Genomic DNA, 25,924 nt, shown 5'->3' with positions numbered 1-25,924 from the left:
AGGCCAAAGGCAGTAAAACCACATATTAAAGCCAGGAAGAGTGGTAAACATCTATAATCCCAATATTTGAATGATGAAGGCAGGTGGATGAGAATTTAAAGATCATCCTTGGCTATACATTCAGTTCAAGGCTAGCCTGGGCTACATGAGACCCTGCATAGAAGAAAAAGAGAAAGGAAGAAAGGAAGGGATGGAGTGGAGGGAAGAAATGATGTGTTCAAAGTACTGAAAGAAAATGACTGCCAACCAATTTTACAATCAGGAAAACTGTTCTTCAAAAGCTAGGATAGAATAAAATTGTAGACAAACAAAAACCAAGTCAGTTTTTGATAAGAGACTTACCTAATAAGAAATACTTTAAAGTTATAACCAGTATAGCAACATATTACTCCTCAAAGGAGTAATAGTGGCACTCATATCTCGGCAGTAACCAACTGCTCTCTAACTGTACCAAAGGCTCAACAGGAGGAAAATCAGGCCTGGTACTGGAAACCTAGCCAACTACTTGCAGCTAGTGAAGCATGGATCTTAGAGGAGAACCTACTCGGGCCACCTTATTCGACCATCATAATTCCTAATTCCATTCTAAAATGTGTCCTTGTATCTACATATAAGTGTAGCTGTTAGCCCTTATCAAAGAAGCTTCTCTTTGTAACAGATGGTCGCCATTACAGAAAACCACAATTGGTCAAAATGCAGAGATCTACCGATTGTGGGATGCCAGCCCCAGCGGATATATCTACCACCCAACTCCTGTACCTAAGGCTCAGGAGGACTGCAGGAGGCAAAGGACCAGAAAGTCGTTGTGAGATCATGACTCCTAGAAATGACAGTAAACCACACACATGGCACCTCAACAATATGGCTACTTAAACAACCCAGAACAATGACAAGACCAATAAACGTGCTATCACAGAAGAGGGAAATATCTTGGAACCCAGCGCCAGACAAAGAACTACTGGAAACTAATGACTATTGAGAGAAGGAGAATTAGTCTTCTCCAGGGGTGAGCCCTCTAATTGGTTATCCAATACCAAGTGATCAGCCCTAAAATCATACACATATAAGCAACACTGAACAAAATGACCATGTTGAATTTATTTATGCAATTATATATAATATGTATATATAAGAAGCTATAATGTATATATATATATAAAACAATAATAATCAAAGAAAAAGAAGCCATGAATTTAAGAAAAAGGGGATGGGTGGGGTTAGAGGGAGAAAGGGAAAGGAGGTAATGATATAATTATATTTTAATAATTTAAAAATAAATAAGTCACTTAGATTAAAAGCAAGTGACCTCACACTTATTGGAAAACTTAAGAAAAAAGACACGTGAAAGCAGTTATTTTAACCTTGTAAATTAAGGTAATATGGTAAATCCTGAAACAACCACTAAGAAAAGAATGCCAGAATATATGTGAAAAGGGGAATAAAGAAGTTAAATGTTACACTATAAATATTTACTGAAGCTAGGTGTGGTAGTTTATGTCTATAATCCTTTTGTTCAGGAGGCTGGAACAGAAGGATAGCCACAAGTTCAAGGCTAGTCTGGGCTACATAATGAGACCTTGTCTCGAAACATCAGTAAGGAAAAAAAAAGAAATAAAGGCAAATTATTTGCTTAATATTTAAGAGTGAAGTAGTGAGGAACAAAACAAAAAGAATAAAGACAAGAAAACCAAGGGTAAAATGGTGGCCACACATTCAACCATGGCATTAATTAATATTAAATGAGAATGGATTAAAAGTGGACCTAATAGTGCTATACAAAAATCAAGACTCAACTATATGCAGCATATAAGAGTTACTCAAAGGCACAAGTTGAAAGTGATAGGGAAAAAGTGTATAAAAAGTGTATAAATTATGTACAAAGGGGAACTATATTAAGGTCAGAAAAATGGACTGTAGCCAGGTGTAGTGGCACACACCTTCAATCTCCTAGCACTCAGGAGGCAGAGGCAGGTGGATCTCTGTGAGTTCGAGGCTGGGCTGGACCGACAGCCTTGAAAACAATACAGAGAAATCACCAAAGATAGTACATACAAAAATTTTAAGACAATAATTTAACAATAACCTTTGATAATAGAAAGTAAAATTTATTGCATTCTCCCTCCCCCCCCCTCTCTCTCTGTGTGTGTGTGTGTGTGTGTGTGTGTGTGTGTGCTCTGTGTACATCCTCACTTATGGAGGTCAGAGGACAACTTCCAGGAGTCAGTTATCTCCACTAGTGAGTTCCAAGGATTGAACTCAGGTCATTAGACTTGGCAATAAGCCTCTTTACCTGCTGAGCCATCTCTGTGGCCCCAAAGCAGAAGCATCTACAACTAAAAGTGCTTTGAATTAGGTAAGAATTTGGTTAAGGCAAGCTATGACTTACTAGATTGCTACATACAAAGGAGAGCTGAAGGGAGATGAAGCCTGGCTCGGAGCAATAAGACTTTTATTTGAGTAAGCACCAACAAAGAGAAACAGGACAGTGGCAAAGGAGACAGCAGTTCACGTGTCAACTCACTTCAGGTTTCGGGAGACCTAAATATGTCTGGTGGGGCTAAGAATGGGAGCACAGATGTTCTGAAAACCAGACAACACCCCTTAGGGTCCCCACTGTGAGAGTGCCCAAAAGCCACAGAAAGGAACTGAAGGAGATGCTCTTCCAGCACCAGTAGGATACAGTGTGCAAAATCTGACCAAATATGACCACAAAAATCTCTCTGCTTGACCTTAGACACAGTGCCCCATAGCCTTGGGCAAAATCATCCCATGATTAAAGCATCTACAAGACACATCCATGTGAGCAAGAGGAAACGACTCAATAGACCTAGTGTGAAGAAATGAAACCTACATTAATCAGTAGTACAACTCTGAGGAGGCCTATAGGCTCTTGAAATAAGGGAAGTCAACCATGTGTAAAAGTTCATACATGCATTTTTCTCTGGAGTAAGAGCATGCAGTTTCCATGTGACTCTTAAAGGGTACCATTCATCTAGAAGAGGAATCAGCAAATTGTAAAGGAAAAGGGACAACGGATAGATAACTTGAGGTCTGTGGACTATCTCTGTTACAACTCCTGGACTGTGTCCTGCAGTTTGAGAACAGCCACAGACACTAAGTTAAACGGGTGGGTATGCCTGTATTTCAGTGATATTTCATGAAGACAAGCCAGCTGCTATGGTCTATCAGGATCCACCGTGCAGGATGCCAGGCTGTTCACATGGGCGGCTCCATCTCTGTATACCACCCCAGCCCTCAGAGACCATGGGCCTCCTTCCTTAATGTCCCTTCCTCCTGCTCCTCCCACTGCATCTCCCAAAGGGACCTTACAATGTGCAATCCAGGAATATTACCTCTGTGACAAAGAAAAATAACAACCTACCCAATTATGTGTTTTTCGTATTTCCTGGATGCAATGAGAACATTAGATTTGGGCCCCTTCCCTGGCAACCAGCTTTTTCTGTTTTGTTCTGAGTTTTTTTTTTTTAGTTTCACTAGTGTAATTAAGTAGCTGTGTAACAGCTAATGGTGGTCTCCTTATCAGCTACGATGGGCGGAGTGTCTTGTTCACAGGTGTGGACACCCACTTGCACAATATCTAATGGAAGGTGGGGCTCAATAAATATTGGCTGAAGGAATAAATGCACATTTACACATGGCTGTTATGAAAGCAAGAAGAAGCTTAGTCTCCTTTGTAAAAAAGTATACAGCCAAGCTAAATGTTTTCCCGCTTGTGGTAGTCACATAACCAACCATCCTTGGAGCCTATCTACCATAGTCCTTTTCAACAGCAAGCCTTCCTCTACACCACTGACCTTCCAATTGTTCACAATGGAAAAGTGTGTGGTCATGAGCTCACTGTCCATCTGTCTTCAAGGACTGTTTTCTTAAGAGACTTGCCCAGGACACACACACACACACACACACACACACACACACACACACACACACACACACACACCCTGGTTAAAATCATCTCTGAGGCTAATGGAGTACACTGCTAATGTGAGGGTCAGCCTCCTGCCACCTGACCTCCACAGAAATGACCAGGATACTGCATGTAGCAACTGCAACTTTACACTTTGCTAATATGATGAATTTAAAACCACCTCTCACTATGTACATTTTGATAAAGCCAAAGAGATACAAAAGTTTCATTTTGGGAAATAGAAAGACTTGTAAGCCCCTGAGTATATACATACATACATAAACACACACACACACACACACACACACACACACACACACACACACACACACACGGATGTCAAATTATTTGCCCCCACTCTTTTCTGCCACTAGGGTTTAAAGCCAGACCTTGACTATGTATGCTATAGGTAAGCACTCTGTCACTGAACTGCACCCCCAGCCCCACCTCCTTTAAACAGACAAAGCCTGGCCCACAATTCACCAAGATGCTCCAAGGCCCAGCAGTGAAATTCCTGGATACTGTCTGGAAAGTGGAGCTCCTGGTGCTGGAAGCTGCAGCAGGCCTCCTTGAGAGTCAGACTCAACTCTGGAGACTGTAACCTCCCCAGGGAGCCCCATTTCTGCTCACTAGCCCTTTTAAAGAGAACTGGCCAGCTTCCTTCCAGGCTGTGATGGCAATGAGATTAATTATGACCACACACAGCTCCCCTCAACGCAGTGAGAAAACAAACAACCTTCATAGATGTGTGAATACCAACCACTCAACATGACCTTCACATTAAGCTCCAGCTAATGAGGATCCAAGAGAGAGGGGGGAAGATAACACTGAGGAGCTCAAGGAGCTCATGCTGGTATCTTTAAAGGACATATTTCCAGAAAGTATTTTAGCCCAAATGCAGGTGTGTCTATCCCAAGATCATTGTATACAATCCTCAACGGTTATGTGACCATCTGGATAAGGAAGCTGGGCCATAGGTGGAAGGGTCCTTGACTGACCAACAAACCAATTATGGCCCCAAAGAGAGGGACACCTCAATAACCTTGGTCTCAGGGTATTTTTCTTAAAAATGTATAGGGTGGGTTTACATGGTTTTACAAAGTCTCCCTAAGTTGAAACCTTTTTTGATTCTATACAGACCATTCAAGTGTAAAGTTTTATAACTTTACCCTCTTTGGTATAAAGTACAACAGGGGACAGAACAGCCATTGCACTGTCACACAAGCTAAATTAACTGGAAATCCAAATCACAACAGAAGTCACCATGAAGGCATGCAACGAAGACAAGGCTTTATCGAGTACATTTCAGTGAGTTTGAAACACCAATTCCTGCCAGGAGTCTAGCAAGCATCTTTAGCTTAGTCATGTACATCTATATGAAAACAGTTTGCCTCCTTTTCCTTCTGAAGATCTCCAGGGAGCTATTAACTTCTAATTCCAATGTTGCTCAGCACTAGGCTCTGGCTGGAAGAGTGAGTGCTGCCTAAAGTTTAATTTTTCTAACTCCAGGCTGGCTGGTGAAATGAATATACACTTGTCACACATAGATAACACCAAAGAGGGTCATAGAGATCATTTGTTCCACCTACCAGAAAACCAAACAAAGAGCTGCATTTCAAAGCCAGTGTCTTGAGAGAGACACCTCATGGCAGGCAACAGTAGCAGAGAGGGCACCTTGCTGTCTACGTTAGGCAAATGGCGGCAGGGTGGCGGGGGCCGGGTATGGGTTTTTCTTTAACATCTTCTAATGGCAACAGTAAAGCTCAGCTGAAGCTTCCCAAGCACCGGTTTTGGGATGATGAGGGGATAATGAACAGCAGCTCACTGGCAGTGGTAGGTAATTAGATGCTCACACATTGGTGTTTACTAATATATGGTCTCTTCTGCTGCAGAGTTACTCCAGTTAGTTCTCACAAAATTCCAATGATGTAGTCACAACTATAACTTTGCACACTGGTAGGGGAAAATCTGATGTTTGTGGGTAATCTAACCAGTAAGGCCTCTCACTGGTAAATAACTGACATGGACAAAAGCTGTCTACACTCTCAGAGCTCGGCTCAAGAAGATAGTGTATGACATCAGCTGATCTAGGACGGATGACTGAGTGATGGCCTGGAGGACTCAAAGCAGAGCACAACTGCCTAGCAGTTGTGAGCTAGAAGACCTGTCTGTGACCCTGGAGGCTGAGCCCAAGTTGGGTCAGCTGGTGGCCACCCTCCATACTGCCAGGGTGAAGGTTATCTATAGCCACAATGATTAGCCAAACTATTGTCTGCAGCCTTTCAGGAAGCAGTTTGAAAGGGTCATTGAAAAACGATCTTTCTAAAGCTGTACCAGTATTTTTATTTCCTTTCATGTAACACCATATTTAAACACATTTGATGAGTCTGTTTTTAAATACTGGAAAACAACTCCCAGTAACTTGAGTTCGGGAAAACAAAAGGTCCCACTCTCAAAGAGCAAAGGACACAGTCAGGCAGCTGACAAGCATCCTTCTTACTGCTCTTGGGACCTAAGCTTTGGTTCTAATAATTTTTTAAAATAAAAACTTGACAAGTAAACTTAGATTGTTAATTTTAGAGTTTCTAAATTATTTTTCAAATAACTGACAAATTGCTGTGGCTAATCTGGACACTAGTGTTGATAAAAAAGAAAAATTCAGGACCATGACTTGCCAGATGTCCTTGAGTTTCTCCCCAATCCACAGCCCTAACTGGAGGCTGTGTCACAAGCCTGTAATCCCAGCCCTGGGATGGTGGAACCAGGATCGTCACTGTGCATCTAGGGACAGCTTGGTCTACGCAGTAGTTCCAGGCCAGCTAATGCTACACAGCAAAACCTTAACTCCAGAAAACCAAACCAAATCCAAAAAGGGTGTGGGGGGTCAAGAAACCAAAACAGGAACTCTTGAAGGATATCCATTGAGGTCACTGGTGTTCAAAATTCCTCTATCACAGTGGTTCTCAACTTTCTAATGCTGTGACCCTTTGATACAGTTCCTCCAACTATAAAATTATTTCATTACTACTTCATAACCATAATTTTGCTACTGTTGTGACTCGTAATGTAAATACCTGATATGTAGGATATCTGATATGCAACCCCAAAGGGTCACAACCTACAGGTTGAGAACCACTGCTCTATCAGCGTGCCAGTTTTGATGCTGAAGAGAACAGGAAAGTCACAAGAGCCTCCAACCCAGTAAGGAACACTGGGGAAAGCGGAGAAAATGGATGAGAGGGTAAAAAACCAAAAGGTCTCCTTAGTACAGTCTGACAAGCACGGCTCTAGAGTGTGAATGGAAGGCAGCATGGGGAGCTAAATCAGATGAGGAGGGGACCCAGGCCTCCAGGAGGGTTCTTCTGACAGCTTCTGGAGCCACAGGGAGCCACAGTGTGCCTAAAGCTTTCCCAGCTCTGAGTTCTACAGACAGTGGGAAACCTCAGCTAAAAGACTAAGATTGTGACAACAATGGCTGGCAGCAAGGGAAAGACAGTTGGAAACCTCATTTTCTGAGACCTCCAAATACCGCTAATCTTTCCTGTTACGTCTTACACAACTCAAGCCTTTACTGTTCAGTTCAAGCCTACCAGTGCCTGTGGGAGAAAACACCTCGGAATCGCTACCACCCTCCAAGATGGAGGCTTGCACAAGCCCCTATTATTAGGACTGAAGTCATGAGTTCCGACGTGGTGAAGTCTCAGAAATTCAGTGATTATAAACTCTAAAGGCAGGTTTCCATTTGAAGCCGGCAGGACAATATTAGAAGAGGTTTCAAGGCTTACAATCTGCACTTCCGGGACCTCTCTTGCTGGCTCTGACTATTACTAGCAGGCCAAGTAAGAAGTTATAAATGACGTTTGAAGAGGCTGGGGAGATGACTCAGTGAAGTAAGACTGCTTGCTTTGCCAGTCTGAAGACCTAAGTTCAAATCCCAGTACCCACATAGAAAAGCCAGGCATGGTTGCACATGTCTGTAACCCCCGGCTCTGTAGCAAAGACAGGCAGATCCCAGGAGCTTGTTGGCCGACTGGCCAGCCTGCAGAAACAGTGAGCTTCTGCTTCAGTGAGAGCCTGTCCCAAGGCAGTAAGGCAGACAGCAATAGAGAGCGATCCCTCCCCCATCCTGCTCTGGCTTCTAAACAAGTATTCGTGCAAGCATACTCATGTGTATGCCACACACAATGGGGGGTTTACAAACAGATGGGCCTGCTTCTTTTTACTTGCCCCTCCCCCCACACACCTCCCAAAGGAGCTTCATTGGATATAAAAGCAAAATTTTTGTTCCCTAATAGGTTTCTCACTATCACAGGCTAGTCAGTAATCACTGTGGAGATAGTAAATGATGCTCTCCTGAAAAGTTCAGGGATTCTGATGCATACCTTCCACCTGGGGGTCTCTGCAGGATGTGACTCTGCTACAATGGGTCTGAGCTAAGGGTCCAAGTCCCACGTTTCTAATGATCTTCCAGAGCTCCTGGTGCAGGGACAATACTTTTGAATAGCAAAGCTGCATGGTTTACCAGGCACTTTTCTCCATGGTTCTCTAGATTTGACCTAGTAGAAAGAAATCTACTAGTCGTGAGGCTCTTCAAGGAACACATCTTATCTCAACAAATCCTTGAACCAATCTTACCACAAAATACAAAAGGACTTATCCAAGCACTATATCGTGTATCACTCAAAATATAACTGGATACTGAGTGCATAACTACTGGCTGTTTCCGGAGGAAGGGAAGACAAGGAGGACAGCTGGAGGTGGGCCCGGGGAAGCAGTACATACAGAAGCTAACTAACTTCTGGAGGTCTCCCAGACACAGATGTCCTACCAAGCACCTTTATCTAGACTGCCCACTTAACTCTTCCAAACCTTTGTGAATTAGGGATTATGATTGTCACCTTGCAGCTGGGAGCCTGAGGCACAGAGGATAAGTAACCCGAGATAATTCAGGAAGGAAGGAGAGGGCAGGCTTTGGAACAGAGCCATAGAAGCTTGGTTCTCAGGGTGGCACAATGGCTCACTGGCTGGCAGCCAGTCACAGCAAGCCTGACACCACCTCTCTGATCCATTTTGCAGCTTTGGTCCCTGAATTGGTCTGGCTATGTGGCCTCTCTAAATTTGGCAGTAACCACATTAAAGATACAACTGGTATTTTTGGTGCCTGTATTTTTACTATACTGATACATTGCATGTGGAAGCTCTATGTGTGGCAAGATATTATTTCCTAACTTTTCAAAATGAGGAAGTAATGCAAACAACTGCAGTGAATACTACTACACAGAAAAAATGATGTGGGTCCTTTAAATAGTTTCAAGAACACACAAAGAACCTCCTATACCTGTTTACACAGAAGGTTCAATGGTTCCTTTCCTACCCCATCTGCATCTCCTCACTATAGATAGAAAGATGACAGACAGACAGACAGGTGACAGACAGACAGATAATAGACACACATAGATATGTACAGCTATCCCTTCCCCTCTCTCTCCCTTCCCTTCTTTCTCTCCACTGTATCTATCATCTTTCCAGATGATTGGAAAGATCTGTTACTATATTCCTTCCTGTGGTTCCTAAGGACCAGGCCATTCTCTTACATGATCACAAACAAATCATCAGCTTCAGGAAAAGTCATTGTCAATTTATTCCCTTTATCTAATCTACCATCTACAACCAAGGCTGCCATTTCACCCACTGATAGCTTTTGGAGTCAGTCATCATAGGATGTTTTAATAGCTGGATGTATATGAAGAATTGATATGAATAATTAAGAATTAATGTGAGCAGAGTGCTTAGGCATCCAGAGAGTCATTTGGCTACATTAGCTCATTTGCCTTGCATCTTGCCTTTCTGAGGTCTGGTGGAATCACTGCCCTAGCTTCATGGGAAAGAGGCCGAGTGGAGCCTCAGAGCTCAGGCCACTCCCTACCCTTCATAGTGCTGCTTGGTGCTGACTTTAAAGACTCTCTTCATTTTAGTACTAAGAGACTGAGCACTAATCCAAACATTTTAAATTCATAAAATAAATACCATTTGGATGTTTATCTCTCTAGCCACTTACTTTATGTCAACCTACAGATTACAATCAACACCCACAGTTACATTTGTAGGAAAAGTCCTGAGCTAGCCCAGGGAGTGTACTGCATGAGTACAATAGTTCCCACAATGGCATTCAGGGTCTGGGGTCTGGCTTCCTCAGCCCCTGCCTAAACTGCATTGTTGAGCCCATTCTTCCTCACATCTAGACTCGAACCCACAAGCAAAAGGCTGAATCATCAGTTCCAGGGTTGACTCGAACAGGGAAGGCAAAAATGAACCAATATCACCTTCCAGGTGAGGTGGTAATTTCCCAGTCTTCAGTAACAGCCTAAAAAGGATGCACTACCATAATCATGTCTTTTAAACAGTGAAGTCATTGTTTTGGAAATGGAGGGTTCAAATCCTCACTCTTCCACTGAGTTCACTTGCCTTGGACCAGTTCCCGAGTGTGGCTGGACCTCAATCCCTTTATCCACCCACTTAAATAATCAAACATGGAATAGATATGAGGGGACAGTAAGCTTGAAGGCTAGCATGTGGGAAGGCTCTTTCTTGCTCCTGATGCTTAGAAAAGCACAGGAAGCCTTCTTTAGAGAGTGGCCTGGCTTGTGGCAAGCCTCTGCTTTCACAAAGCTTGGAAGGAACAGCGCGATTTGTGTCTACAAGCGTGAACAGAGTAGGAGCTTTGAAAGTCTGCAAGGCTCATCGCCCACGGAGGGTACAAGGCAGCCGACCACTTCTGCCGAAAGTGCTGCCTCTAGTCGAGGAGCAGAGCTCTTCCTGTGTGGTAGGAAGAACAAAATATTTACCTTTTCCAGGGCCTCTTTGTCAAGCAGTTCTTGCACAGCCAGAAGTTTGATGCTGTAAGACAAAAATTAAAACAGGACTTGAAACAAGACATTTCATGTCACCAGGCATCTTCTCACAGGTCACAAGAATAAGAACGTGAACTCTCATCCTATCTTCCTATGCCATAGTCTACCTCAGGTGACGTTTTGTCCGCTTGATTCAAAATGACTCTTTCAAATATATTTAAAATGTTTCTAAACTTTAAAAGTAACTTCACCACAAGCTTAAGCACTGCTATTTTCAGTAGAAGTTAACATCATCTGTACTTGAAAAGGAATTTGCACACCAATGTTCACACTATTCCTCATGACCCAAAGATAGAAATATACATCAGCAGATTAAGTGAAAAAATGCAAAGCCGTGTGTGTGTGTGCGTGCGTGTATGTGCACGCGTGTGTATTTGGGTATGTGTTCATGTGTGTGTGTGTGTGTGTATGTGTGTGTGCTTGTGAGTGTGTGTGTGCGTGTGTGTTACTTATCCTTAAAGGGAAGGACATTCTAATGTATACAGCATAAGTCACAGATGTACCTTGAAGACATGCTAAGTGACATAAGTCAGTGACAGAAAGATAACAGCGTGATTTCAATTACATGAGGTACCAAGAGCAGCCACACTGATAAAGACAGAAAGAGGAGTGGTTCTTTCCTAGGGCTGGGGAGGGAGGAGGGAGGAACTTGCTCAAGTGGTATGGCATTTAAGTGTAGGATGAAAAACAAAAGTGCAAATGTGCTGGTGCCACCAAGACGTGTACTCAATGATGGTTAAAATGGCAAATACATTTTACCACAAAGCATCCTTAAAGTGACCGATAACTGCTTCATGCAAAGAACTTGAGTAAGCTCTGAGTAAAACTTCCAACAGTTAAACAGTTACTCACATTCAATATTTATCTTCACTCACAATCCTTTTTGTGATGACAGGCAAATAGCAAACACCATCTATTGCTCGTCAGGCACTGATGGTACCTCACTGTGTGCATGAGGTTGGAAATGTGCATGACTTTTAGGACATGTTGCCTGCCTGTGAGGAGTTCAGGGACGCTTGGAAGCCAAGGTCAGATTAGGACATAAAGTGAAGTGTGCCAAATGGATGTACAGAGATACTAAAGGAGCTATGACTCCACAGACAGCATAGAGGGTTTTCTGAAGGGACCAAAATAGCCTTGCTAGGTGAAAGTTAGGATGAAGGCTGTTTGTTGAGCAGAGGCTCGTAACTTCTACGGCCAAAAATATTTACAATTCATAACAGTATCAAAATTACAGTCATGAAGTAAAAAAACATAATTTTGTGGTTGGGGTCACCACAACATGAGGAACTATATTAAAAGGTCGCAGCATTAGGAAGGTTGAGAACCACTGCTATAGAGGGTTACCTAAAGGCATCAAGAGAAGTGGGCAATATCCCAGTTTCCAGGTTAGGGCCTGGAGCCTTGACTACAACCAGTGACTGAGGTGACAGAATCCAGCAACAGGTGTAGATTATAGGACAATGTTTTATTTAATAGACTTAATTGCTTCTAAAGCATTTGTGGAATGTGAGCAGATACAGTCAAGGATACAGGCAAGGCCTGGGCTGGGTGAAACAGGGGCGGAAGCATGAGAATTCAGACATGGTTTGGAAAAGGGTCAGCTGTAAGCTGGGTGATAACACTCCATCCCCAAGGCTGGTGTACACACTTGTGGTCACTGGTCACAGGCTGCGCATAACAGAGGGAACCCCGCTTGTCACACACAGCTACCTACACGGATAATGCCATTGAAGGCTCGCCAGTCCTTATAAACTTCTTCACAATCTTGATACAACTAAGCAAGTACAACCTACCAAATGCAATGGACTATCTTACCAGCAGGCCCAGGAAAGGCAACTGGTGCCTTCAAGGCCTATAAGAAGCCTAACACTAGTTCCACACACAATTTGGCCAAGGTGGGTGCTAACAGACTGCCTCAGGGCATACTCTCCACTAGCCACTTACTTCTCTTCCATCCACAGGACAGATTTGCTTCAGTTGTTCCTAAGACTGAGGGGACACTGTGTGACTGTCCCCAAGCAGATTATCTGGTCAACTATGGTGGAGGGTTTCTACTTATATATTGTTTTCCTCTGGTTTCCATTTATCTTCTCCCAACTCCTGAAGCATTTTGAGGCCACGAGCTTAGATGTTCTTGCCCATAGCTACATTTGTAATGTCTACAACCGACATGTAAAACATTCAAGGAGTATTTGCCAACTTCATGGGCCAAGAGGCCCGAGGGCCAAATTACTTTGAAAACTCCTACATTCCAGTAGATGAATCAAGAACCAAGCCATGCCTCGGTTTCTCCATATGAAAAAACAATACCTTAAAGGTGTTGACTGGACAAATTCACCCACGGGCAAAAGCTACTAAACATGATTGTATAACTGGCTGTCGCTATGAAACAGACCCAGTGGCAGCTCACAGCCATTGGTCCCACTGCAGCACCTTCAACTCCCAAAGCTAAGATTCTAGGTCAACAATGAGGGCAGCACCTTATATGTTAAGTTAGGAGTATCCAACCACAGCTCGTGCTACAGAAGTTTGCATTGCCTCTGAAGTAACTACTGGAAAATATCTACTGTGGAGGGGTGTGGTAAGCAGCCTCCTGTTCCTGCTTGTTTGTGATCAGAGGGTCTGATCTAGTGCCAAATATCAGATGTCAACAGGCTAGAGGTAGAAGCCATTCAACACACTCTCTCTCCCCATCCACAAAGACACCACATTCAACAAGATACCATAGTCAACCTCCTGAAGAGCACCAAGGGACATCTCTGGGGGCGGGGGGAGAATGAAGTTAAAATAACCTCTACCCACTCTAGGCTACCACGCCCCGCTCCTTAGAACAGGGTGGCATCCACATGGCTCCTCTCCAACCATCCCTGCACCTTGCTACCTCATTCCATGGAGCTTCCCTCCATTGAATGCCACTGGAGTTCAGAGTCCTTCTCAACACCCTAGCAAGCCACAGACAATCTATTAAAGATAATATAGCAGGTTCAAACCCACTGAACATCTGCAGTGGGGAAGAGTGCAGACTGCTCTCCCCGGAAGAAAAAAAAAAGGACCACCGTGTCAGAGATAAGCCAAAGGGCAGCTGCAATCTGGGTGCTTGGAACCACAGACTGAGCAGACCTCAGTTGCCCAAGGGCACAGACAAGAACACTAGATAGAGCCTATAACAATTTGTTTATTCAACTGTTCTGAGAATTCCAAACATGAGTAGTATATTTACATCATTTCTAACCCTCCCTCCTCCCCATCCAACTCTTCCCAACTATCTCAGATTCATGACATCTTCTTTAGTTATTATTGTTTTATATGGGCACATACACATATGTACATATAAATACATAATGAGCCCATTGAGTGCTGGTCAGATGTATATGTGTGTAGGACAGACCTCTTGAGAATGGATAATCTATCAGGGAACAGGCTCTCTCAGCAGGCACTAATCTCATCTAGAGGTGGTGTATTGTGAGATGTCCCCCACAAGTATTGCAGTCTCAATTGGTACTATCACTTGTATAAGCAGCTCTTGTATAAGCAGCCATAATGTTGGGATTCCATGGACATAGCTTCCTGTCATATGTAAAAGACAGACACTCTGGTCCTCTGGACCTTACAGTCTTTCTGCCTCCTTTTCTACAATGATCCCTGAGCCTCCAGTATAAAGCTTGTATGGGGCTACAACACATTTAAACTCAAAATTCCCAACTCTAGAGATAGACATATGTTCAAGGCGATTATACCCTAGGAAGTGGAAGACTAGAGTCAAGAAACACAGTGTCTGGGATAGGATGGCATTATGATAAATTCGTGAGTATTATATGATAACACACTATTCATCCCTTGTTTTACATACCAGGCACTCCTAGGAGACACTGAGAAGCAAGGGCAGTCTTTGTCTTAAAGCACCTGAGTCGGATAAAAGAACCAGATAATCACACCAGTCACATGGCAAGCACTCTCCAGGTCGAATGTGCTATACAGCTCACTAGAAGGACACCAAAGCCAAGAGGACCCTTTTTTGTTTTGTTTGAGACAGGGTCTCACTATATAACTTGGGCTGGCATGAACTCATGATCCTCCTGCCTCAGCCTCCTGAGTATGAACCATCTCAGCATGGTTTTTTGGATGAATATGAGAAAAGAATGGATATAAGAAAGCGAAGAGAAACCTCACCTCAATTTCTAGATTAAGACTGGGAACTGGATGGAATATGTAGTTAGGGAGGAAAGTGGAGATGGAGAATGGTGACATATCTGCAATACTCTGACACTTGGGTCTTGGGGACTTGGGGTGCAGTATGAGAGAGTACCTGGCTATAATTTAGCAAGTCCTGGGCTCCAGAATTGGACAATGGGGTAGGAAGATGGTGCCAAAGGAGTTAGCGTCCTCAGGAGGATAAACAGAACAGATGCCCCAACCAATAACCACTTTTTATATTCATTTATTTATATGTGTATGTGTGCCTGAGTGTGTCTGTGTGTATCATACATGCATGTGGGAGCCCAAGGAGGTCTGAAGAGGTGCCATATGCCCTGGAACTAAAATTACAGTTGTGAGGTACCATGTGGGTGCTGGGATAAGCCCCCATAACTGCTAAGCATCTCCCAAGGCCCCTAAGCCATAGCCATTTAAGAGACGGAAAGAAACACAGAATGGTAATACACACTGTTGATATAATCCCGGCACTTGAGAGGACGAGGCAGGAGGAACGTTGTCTCTGGGCTAGCCAGTGCTACACAGTAAGATATTGAGTTCTAGGCCAGGCTGAGCTACAAAGTGAGAACTCGCCAAAACAAAAATAAAAAACAAAAAAATGACAGCGACACTAAAACTTCTTTTTTTGGAGCAGAGAGTACTTCCAGGAAAGTGGAAGGAAAGCCCGGAGCCCAACACCAGGTCACAATTTGAAGAACAAAGGCTGATGCCCAGAGTGAGAGAGACTCCAGAGAGTGATGGATGCTATAATACAGTGGATCCGAAGGAGACAGGAGTTAAGAAGAAGCAGGTTAAAGTCTAGGGAAATTATACGTTCTGTCTTCTCATAATACAGCTGGCCTGTCCAAGAGCAGAGCTCAGGCCTCTGCACACTCTTTTTTGTCTCTGTCCTACCAAAATCCTTTTTGCTTATTTTAAAGTTTCTTGTTTGTTTTGTTGCTGCTATTGTTTGATTTCTTTTTAGACAGTATTTCACTTGAGAGCCTAGGCTATACTATGTTATTAGTCTCACACTTGTTTTTAGCAATCATCCTGCCTCAGCCTCCCAAGTGCTGGCATGACAAGAGTAAGCCACCATGCTCAGCCCCTTCCTTGATAAAACTCTAAGGATCCAGTTTTTCTTAGAATATGAGATCAGCATTTGCATATGAAGGCAGAATACAAAGATTCCAGAGAGTTCGAAAAAGTACCAAGGGCAGTTTTGCATCATAATACAAGATTCCCACAGTCTCCTCTACAAGGACTCTCCAGTGTTAGAACCTTTGCCAAACCCTACGGAGATCCTGGGAAGGCAAACTATAGTCTCAGTATGTCTGTTGAGTTAACCTTGGGACCCAGGGGAGGAGAGCCCACGCCTTAGCAGAGGGAATCTACAGCAGGAACCTGACCAGAAGCTCCCAGCAAGGGCGAGACAAGGAAGGTGAAGGCGCAACCACAGCCAGGCCTGGTGGTGCAGGCCAGGGCCACTCTATTCCATGTCCCTGTACAGTGCTTAGGAAGTTGGAAAAGTCAAGGTCGGAAATGCTGCCAACCCAGCTGCCCAAGCTCACCTCCCTCCCCTTGGGAGGAGGCTCCACATGAACAAGGTCATGGAGAAACCTCCCTGTGGTCTCCAAGCTTCAGGAGAGGTCCTGAATGTCACAGACAGACTTGTTTTCCCCAATGTTTAACTTTCTCCCTCCACCGACAAACAGGGATGTCAGCCTCTGCTGGACGGTAGACTACTCTGAGAGACACGTATGTTGTCACTGCCAACAAACGCACGGGCATCTCATCCCCACCAAACGTGAGTGCTACTGCATATGTCAACTCGAGAACATTCTGCATGTGACACAGCCTGCAGTCACTGCCCTTGGGGAGTCCACATTACAGTCTGGAAAAGGACCTTCTTTAAGGAGGGTCCCTAGAGGTTTTGCTTCATCTTCAAGTTTTCCACCACTTAGAATTTCCATTTCCTTAGAAATGTATTCGGTTTACTCGTACTTCCATATTTCGAGTAAACAGCCCTCCTAAAACAACTTCTTCATTCAAATCTGCGCCCCCTTCTTCACTCTTTCATTTCTGAAAGTATTTTCTTTTCTTCTTAAGAACTGGGCTTAGGGCTAGCACTATGGCTTAGTGAGTAAAGGGGCTTGCTGTAGAAGTGAATCAATTTGAGTTTGAATGCCAGAACCCATGCAGGGGTGTTAGAAAAGAACTGACTCCATAGAGTTGTCTTCCGACTGCTACACACATACTGTACTTAAGGCAGAGCCCTACCCACGCACACACATGAATAATAAATAAGAGTTTTTCAAAAGAACTAAGTGCATGAGGATGCAGTCTACTTGGTCAGCCTTCTGAAAAAGGATCAACTCTACCACCCTTTCCCAAGTTATTAAGGTGATTCCTTTCTCCACCTTTGCATTTTTTCTGACTACCTTCTTAAGTTAGATAACCATTTATTTACATGACGTCTTACAGATGCAGCCACAGGTTTCTCTATTCACACAGCCTCTATTCATCTCAGTCCTCTGTGGTAGGGTTGGTTATGGGATTTTCGGTTTGTTTTTGTTTGCGGCTGCTGTGGTGTGTGTGTGTGTGTGTGTGTGTGTGTGTGTGTGTGTGTGTGTGTGTTTTACCATTCACATAATTTAACGTTTTTAATTTGGGGGGAATTTCATGAGTGCTGTCCACCTCCATCCCTTCTTCTCTCCCCCTTCAACTCCCCCATGTTCCCCCCACTCCCTCTCAAATTTATGACCTCTTCTTTAGTTACTATTTTTACATATGAGTGCACATATAAAAGCTATGGAGATCATTATGTGTCACTCATACGTACAAGTGTTTAAGGCTGACCACGTGGGACTAGACGTTCTGTAAAGGGACTTGACTCTGAAGAAAACTGATTCTCCCTCTCTCAACAGTCTCTACCTACAGCTCTTCATCTAGGGGTGTGGCCTTGTGAGTTTCCCCTATGCAAATTGGTACATTGATTGACTGGTATTATCATTATGTAGGACTATCTTTAGGCAACCATATCCTTGAGATTTCATAGGTGCAGCATCCCCATCACATCTAAAAAAAACATAATCTCAGAGCTCTTAGTCTTGTCGGCCCACTTTGGTCAAGAATGACCTGAACATGCAGTCGTGTTTCCATTAAGATTTTATTTTCAGTACTTTTGGAGCCTTCTTAGTCTGTATGAGTGCATTCTATGATGCATGTTCAATAATGAAATCACCTAATGACTCACTTCTCCAAATGTTTCCACGTTGCTAAGTGATGCATGTCTATAGTTGGGTTTGTAGGGTGTCTTTTTATAATTCTAATGCACTGTACAGGATGCACCCTGTACATTTTTCACTTTAAAAATATATTGTCCAAAGAAGAATGGCTGCAAACAGCAGGCTTGTAAGTGCTATGGGCAGCTTGTTATTTATATGGAGATAGGCCTTTCCAATGACTACAAATGTCAATCACCTTTTGTTGTTCCTTATTTAGGTTCTAGGTGGGTATATATGAGAACTTTGAGAGGAATCAGGGCAAGATAGCCAGGATTCAGAGTAAGTCTTTATCTTCAAAGTCAAGTTCTCTGGCTGCTGGAAGTTCCACACCTCAAGCAAGTAGGGCTTTATCAAGTTTAGTGTAGAAAAATACAAAGACATAGCAGGCAAGAACTGCTCATCCTGAAGGACTGGAGAATCCACAATTACGGTTCCATGGGACAAGCAGTGAGACCCACACATGTGAAGGCTCCCACTGTGCTTCACATCCACTAGCAAATTCTATTTCCTATCCAATAAAAATGATTAAGGGGTTCAAGGCTTGAGTGGAGGAAGTAACTGTAGAGGCAAGGGATGCTATAAAGAGCAGGAAGTAACTACAGAAGTGAGGGAAACCATAGAGAGCATTGTTATTTAAAAAATAACCATAACCTGGGGCATCCACCTCCTTGATCAATATGCAGAATCATCCAGGGAAGACTTCCCACTACACCAGCAATGACTACAACTCACTGCAGGCTCAAATGACATATGCTATTTTCAGCACTAACGTATTTTAAGTACAAGTATGCACACTCAGTAGACCATGTTCTAGTGAAGAGTGAGCTTTACTTATACTTAGGAAACCAAAAGTAATATGCTATCCCTATACAGCAAGTCTTCTTTCTGCAAGGAACCATCCTGGTACATGCATGCCAGTGAGGCCTCAGATAGCCAGGTACAAATTAGGAGACAGGTCCTCACAGGGTATCAACTTGATTGGCATCTTTCTCTTGGACTTCCCAGACTCTGAAGTGAGAGGACATAATAGCTGTTGTTTATAGGTCATTCGCTCTACGTTTTGTCTCAGTACCCTGAACAGACCAAGACAGACCAGATCTGCAATGACCTAGAATTAAAAATACTTAGCATTTCTATAACAAACAGAAGGTGTGATGAATTATACCACTACAATGTCTCACAGTAGGTAGAATGACAGAGTACATGGAAGCATGTGGTCAGTGGGACATGGGGAAGTTGGTGAAGGCGGTCCTATGGAAGGCATTTGGTTAAGACTGCAGTTTCTCTTCTGTAAAAATCAGGATTTAAAAAATGTAATTTAATAGGGTCATTGTGAAAATTCAATGAAATGTCATATGCTTACAGCAAATAGTAGGTGCTCAATAGATTGCACCTAATGATATTTTTGTGCATTGAAGTGAACACAATTTCTTACCTTCTTTAGAACTGGAGAGTACACAGAGAACTGTCACTGACTAAAATAAAACCGGCATTTTACAACTTAAAAAAAAGAAAAATGCTGCAAATGACCGCCAGCAAATGGAAAACGACCTGTGAAGGTGGAGTTGCTAAGCTGGCATTTCTCAGTACCAGAACTTTCAATAGTGACATCAGGGACCGCAGCGTGCCTGCTGTCGCTACTGAATCACTTAACCGCGGGCACCCCCATCCTGATCCATGTCCCCTCAGAGCAGCACATGACTACTCTAAGTTCTCTAAAGCTGACTAGACAACACAGTTTTCCTCTTATTTGCTAAAATTTAAGAGAAAAAGTATGCAGATAATAGGCAAACATATTCAGATGGACTATTCTTTATCTTAATGCTTAAGGCCTGAAAGACATACATAAATATATGCATTGTGTGTGTGTGTGTGTGACAGAGAGACAGAGAGATATAGACAGAGAGACAGAGACAGTGCACCAGTGGTCGCAGGAGCATTGCCATGTTTTCAGACAGGAAGGAGTACCATGCTTTCTCCATGGAAACGAATGTGAACAATCCATCCATGCTGGAATGACTTCTGAAGTCCACCCTTACACCTGCTGACCGACAGGAAACGTGGGCACTGTGTTTTCCACATAGGAACCAACTGAACAATCACCTCTGCGACACTTTAAAACAAAACAAGCCATCACGCAGTGCTTCCGAGCAACCAGGATACCCTCTATCCCCAGCTAGGCTCACCACTGCTGTTTTCAGTACATTGCCAACATCTTAAGAACACTGTTCCTCATTTTATTTTTCTAAGAAAATGTGAGAGGACTTAGCAGGGCATGCAAGTAAAGAGGAACTTTCTGCTTCCAGAGCACACTAGGAATTAGCAAGTTATCTAACACAGCACAGGCAAGGTGGTTCCAAATTAATGCTCCTGCCAGAATCCACCTCTTCACAACATTGTTCATCCTTCAGTACCCAAAGAAATCCACCCTGGCCTTCCTTCATCAACAAAAAGCAAACCTTCCCCCTCCCTGTAATGCAAACCAGCTAGTTGGATTTTCTGTTCAGAGAGCTGTGTAAAGCAGTGGCTTATGGGGTCACATTTCAAAGAAGTCTTTTTGTTAGGTTTTAGGAATAAGTTTTCTACAAAGCTCTTCTTTTTTGGAATACTTAGGAAATATAGAGAAAGTAAAGAAACCATGAATCATAATCCTACTACCTGGGAATTACCATTAGGGTCTTAACTATACATTCTATACCTTTGACAAGTGAATATATTGCCCAAAGGACTTGACATCCAACTCGACAACCATGCAATCATCACTGCTGTGCTATTTGCCATAGCTGGGAAATGGAAACAACCTAAATGTCCTTCAAAAAACTAACAGACAATGAAATGTAGGACATAAATGGAGTGCGCGGAATACTATGCAGCTGTGAAAAAAGAGAAGAGGAGAAGGAAGAGCATGATGGGAGTGTGGAATCATGAACTCTTTCCTGGAAAAAAATGGATGGGACTAGAAAAGATAATGTTAGGTGAGATAACCCAGACCCTGAAAGACAAATATCACATAGTTCTCTCTCATCGGCATTTCCTAACTCCAAATCTTCAGATGTAACTGCAGAAACCAGGAAAGCACAAAGGGACCACTTTGGTTGGGGTGGGGTGGTGGGGGAGCACTGGGGGGAAGCAGGGTACAAGTGAGCTAATGGGGAGATGGGAAAAATAGGTGGGCTCTAATTAGGGAGGGAGAAGAAGATTACATAAGGGAGAAGATCGCAAAATAGCCATAAGGGTGTCTGAAAAGTCATAAGGAGTCATACTATTAACTATCTACCTAAGGAAAGTACAATACAGGTAAGTCTGTGAATAAATGCACACATACAGTTTACATATGTAAATATATGAAATTTTCTCATCTAGTCTGAAAATGCTCCCTCAAGAACCTCAATAACAGGTACAAGAAGCCTGCTTCAAGTTGTCATTCAGGACTGTCCAAACGACTCCCAAAACACACAGCCTATTGTTATTTCCCTTAGTGGCCCACCAGATGTAGACAATAAGTCGTTTCCCTACTTCTGAGGACACCATGCCCTTCAGACACAGGGCTCAGAGGACCCTGAGCTGGAACCCACCTGAGGGCCAGCTTTCACAGAGCCAGAAAGCATCATGTAAGCTTCCAAACAAGGGAAGCAACCAACAGTTCTACCCAGCTGTGACATCTATGAACCAAAACAATGACCAGCATAGCAGGATACCACTAAGGGTATAATAGTGGCACTAATATATTGGCAGTAACCAACAGCTCTCTAATTGAACATAAGGCTTCCCCAAAAGGAAAATCATGCCTTGGTACTGGGAACTTAGTCAACTACCCAGGGCTAGTGAAGTCATAGGTTTTGGAGGGGATCCTATATCGACCACTTTACTAAACCAGAATAAGCTCTAACTACATCCTAAGTATCTGTCCTTATATCCAGAGATAAGTGTAGTCTTCAGCCCTCATCCAGGAAACTTCCCTTTGCAACAGACAGAGGCCATTACAGGAAGCCACAACCAATCAAAATGTAGAATTGTAGAACCCAGCCTTAATAATCTATAAAGCACTGCTAAGGCTCTGGGAACATTACAGAAAAAGGGGGCCAGAAAGACTGCAAGAGCCACATTTTCCAATGGGGGAGGACATTTACTCATTGTGCTTCCTGTGTTATATAGTACTTGTATGGCATCCCAAACAATTACAATAGCAGCATCATAGATTACTGGTCACATATACAATAATAATGCAGAACACCCCAAGAATGTGACAGAGATGCAAAGTGACTACCCAGGGTTGTCAATAGATTTGTTCAGTAAAGGGCTTCTATAAACCTTTCATCTGTACTAAATACAGAATTTGCTGTGAGACTGTATCTCCCAGGAATCTCAGAAGCTGCACCCACAACATCTCATCAATATGATCGTCTAAACGTGAGAGGAACAAGAACGACAACCATGCTAACATGAACAGGGAAAGCCAATGAGGCCTGAAACCTACACAGAGAACTACAGGCAACTAAGGAATGTTAAGAGCAGGACAAACAGTCTTCCCCAGAGAAGAGTACACCAATTGGTTATCCAATACCAACTGGTGAGCCCTGAAAACTTCTGAACAAGTAATAGTACACAAACTAAGCAGGTTATACTATGTATTTATGAGTGTGTGTGTGTGTAGACACATGTAACAACAATCAATGAAAGAAGAGACCATGAATTTGAAAGAGAGCAAGGAGTGGTCTTTAGGAGGTCTCAAGGGATGAAAGGAAAGGGGAGAAATGATGTAATTATAATAATCTCAAAAAATAGAATTTTTTAAAATAAAAAGAAACAAAAGGTAAAATAAATATAAATAAATATTTTCAAGGCTTGATGTGGCTGTGTGAGTCTCTAACCCCAGTGCTGGTTTGGGGGTTGGGAGAGAAGAGGGCAGACAGGTAGATCTTTGAGCTCATTGACTGGCTAACCAGCCTCACAAAATCAATGAGCTCCAGGTGCACTTTATAAAATTGGAATATAATCTATACTGTTTTCTATCACTTGCAATTATCAGAGTAATGTAAATAATAATTGGCATGCTATGTCATTAACTGATATTCTTGGGACTATTCACAAATACACAAGTGTATACCATGACTTACTAAGCCTTAGTGGATAACGGGGCTTTTAATGTTTCACAGTTCTCATAGCATTTGGATGAAGCACTTTGAACATCATGCTTTCTTCAAGACTCCCACTGCTTCTAACAGTAGATTCCTAGGAGTACAAGGTCAAGGGCTATGTAAATGTCTGTGGTTTTAATAACTTCTGCAAAACTGCTCTTCTGAGTCTACTAGAGTTTGCTAGGATTCCACTCCTTGTTTCACAATCTACTCTCCTGCACGGGGTGATTAAAAACTTCAGTGGAAAAGTCATATTTATTTGATCATTGGCCTGTCTTGATTCTTCTTTCATCAGAAACAGAGAGAGATGGGGCACAAGAGAGCAGCCCCAGGGATCTGCCTTCACCCTGTAAGCTATGCTGGAGGGTCCAGTGAGCCCAGCTCCTCTGTGCAGAATACCCAACAGACACCAGGGCCTCTGCACTTCATTGGGAGTCTCTGTGCCTCTCACTGGGATCTTATTTCCTTGGATAAATCAAAATGCTATTAGGAGCTTTATAAATTTCCAAACACTCCTATGAGAAGCTTCTGATATTTTGCTCCAAAAGTTTTACATGGGGCCTATCTGTTAAAATAAGTAGGACTGAAGTCTACTCACTGGACGGGAGTGTTTAGAAAGATTTGTTTATTGGCTCAAAATCATTTTGTAGAAGAGATCCTGCAGCTGGGCTCACTGGACCCTCCCTGTGGCTTTGGAAATAGCAAAGACTCACTCACCTACAGGAGAGCCATGGAAGAATGTAGTTGTAGTGGACAAATGTTGGGGTCTGTATGGAAGCCTAGAGATTTTTCAGAAGAGAAGGGGTACACCTCAGGGGATACGGCAAGCACTAACCTGTTAGTACTTGCCTTCTAGGAGCAGATCCACCCACCATCAGGAAGAGAAGATAGGCGCTTGCTCCCAAGATCTACCCACAACACTGTAGTCAACTGTGAAGAACTTGGACCAAACCCCCAGGCATCCAGGGAGGCCCCAAACACTGCAGGAATAGGCCTTCTGAATGTGAGTGAGCATCTACGCAGGGACCAAGGAACACCTGCTGCGTGTCCAGAGCCTGGGCTGTGAAAGTGCACACCCTGGATTCTGAGTCATCTTTAAATATAGGACCCTGCCTGGTCTCTAGCTCTGCGAATCTCTCTCAACATGACGAAACGGGAAACACGGCATCCACCTCTCCTACAGTTAGCATGTGCTGCGTCTCCATGCTGAGAGCTGCAGCTGGGAGGTCTGGCCCCTTAAAAGCAACTGCAAATGCCCTGCTAAGCCAGGTTTTATCTGAGAGTTGGGGGTGGGGGGCAGAGTGCAGTCAGGGGCTCCATGACCCGCTGTGGGTAGAGTCACGGTGAGGACTGGAGCCAGGGGCCTGGGTCTGGTTTCTGTTAGGCAACAGCCTCTCACCAGTCTTCAAAGGCATGAGAACCAGACACCAGGGCTATGAATTCCAGCTGCCTTGTATGAAACCTTATCCTCCAGCCTGTAATTCAGTTCCCTTTGGTCCTTCAGTCTGCAATTTAAAATACCAAATTCAGGGGGCCCATGAGCCCCCCCTCTCTGGCTCAGAAACTTATTTGTGAATCACAGCCAGGCCTGGAACACTGCCTGGGATCCAGCAGAAGCTGCAGACCCTGTAAAATAGAACAGTCACATGACAGGGGCCTCTAATTTTATCAGCCCAGTTCCCCTAGCTTAGGGAATTCAGAAGCAGGTTTCAAGTGGACAACTTCAAAAGGACTTTCAAGAAGGTGGGGGAGGGAAGGGGAGGGCTGGGGAAGGCACTCAGCCCAGTTGGGGCTCCTGCACAAAGGTCAGCCAGGACTGAATTAGTTCATGGCATCGGCTGCCCTGTGCTTTCAGAACATGACAGTGGTTCTCCAAATATGGAGACCAACTTCTTAAGTAGGTCCCAGGTGAGGCTTTGGAACTCCCATTCGAAATAAAAACTGAAGGGTTGGGTGTGTGCTCCAGACTGTCATACCTTGAAGGACTTATCAGTTGAGAACCTCATGAGGGTGTAACACCAGACTCACAGTAGGCTCTCATGAGGACTCAACACCAGCAACTGGAGTGGGGGAGGCGGACAGTGACAGCCTCTCCTGGGGACACACAGTGGCTCGGAGGACAGATATGGGGCAAGACGAGACAGCTCTACTTCGTTTCCTAAGCAGGATGTCCATCTCCTATGGACGATGCGAATAATCAGTTGCCACAGTGTGAGAGGGTCAGCCCAGAGGCTAGTGAAGCAGGGTACCCAACTTGTTACACGACCACCTTCTTACGCCACCCATCACCGTTCGAGGTCCACTCCACGCAGAAGCTTTCTGCAGCTTTTCTCTCGTCAGCCCACTTGTGTTCTTGACTCATCCGCCACATTCATTTCCTCAGCCCTGCTTGAATTCTTACTCTATGACAGCATTTGCACTCTTGGTCACCTAGCGCGCATCTTTCTCATCTATACCGGTGCCTGC

The 25,924-nt window shown here is 43.6% G+C and overlaps 1 protein-coding gene across 3 annotated transcripts in view; it reads right to left on the bottom strand.

The window, feature by feature from the left end:
* The window catches only part of Eepd1 (endonuclease/exonuclease/phosphatase family domain containing 1), a 97,996-nt gene that overhangs the window by 33,021 nt on the left and 39,051 nt on the right, over nt 1–25,924 (bottom strand). For all 3 annotated transcript variants that reach the window (XM_040729863.1, XM_013119448.3, XM_040729862.1), the window contains one exon: nt 10,774–10,825. In XM_040729863.1, the coding sequence (XP_040585797.1) occupies nt 10,774–10,825 (52 nt within the window). The remainder of the gene's footprint in view (nt 1–10,773; nt 10,826–25,924) is intronic.

This window comes from Mesocricetus auratus, unplaced genomic scaffold, assembly GCF_017639785.1.
Source record: "Mesocricetus auratus isolate SY011 unplaced genomic scaffold, BCM_Maur_2.0 Super-Scaffold_100022, whole genome shotgun sequence".
NCBI lineage: Eukaryota > Metazoa > Chordata > Mammalia > Rodentia > Cricetidae > Mesocricetus > Mesocricetus auratus.
This window is presented reverse-complemented; position numbering and strand designations above follow the sequence as displayed.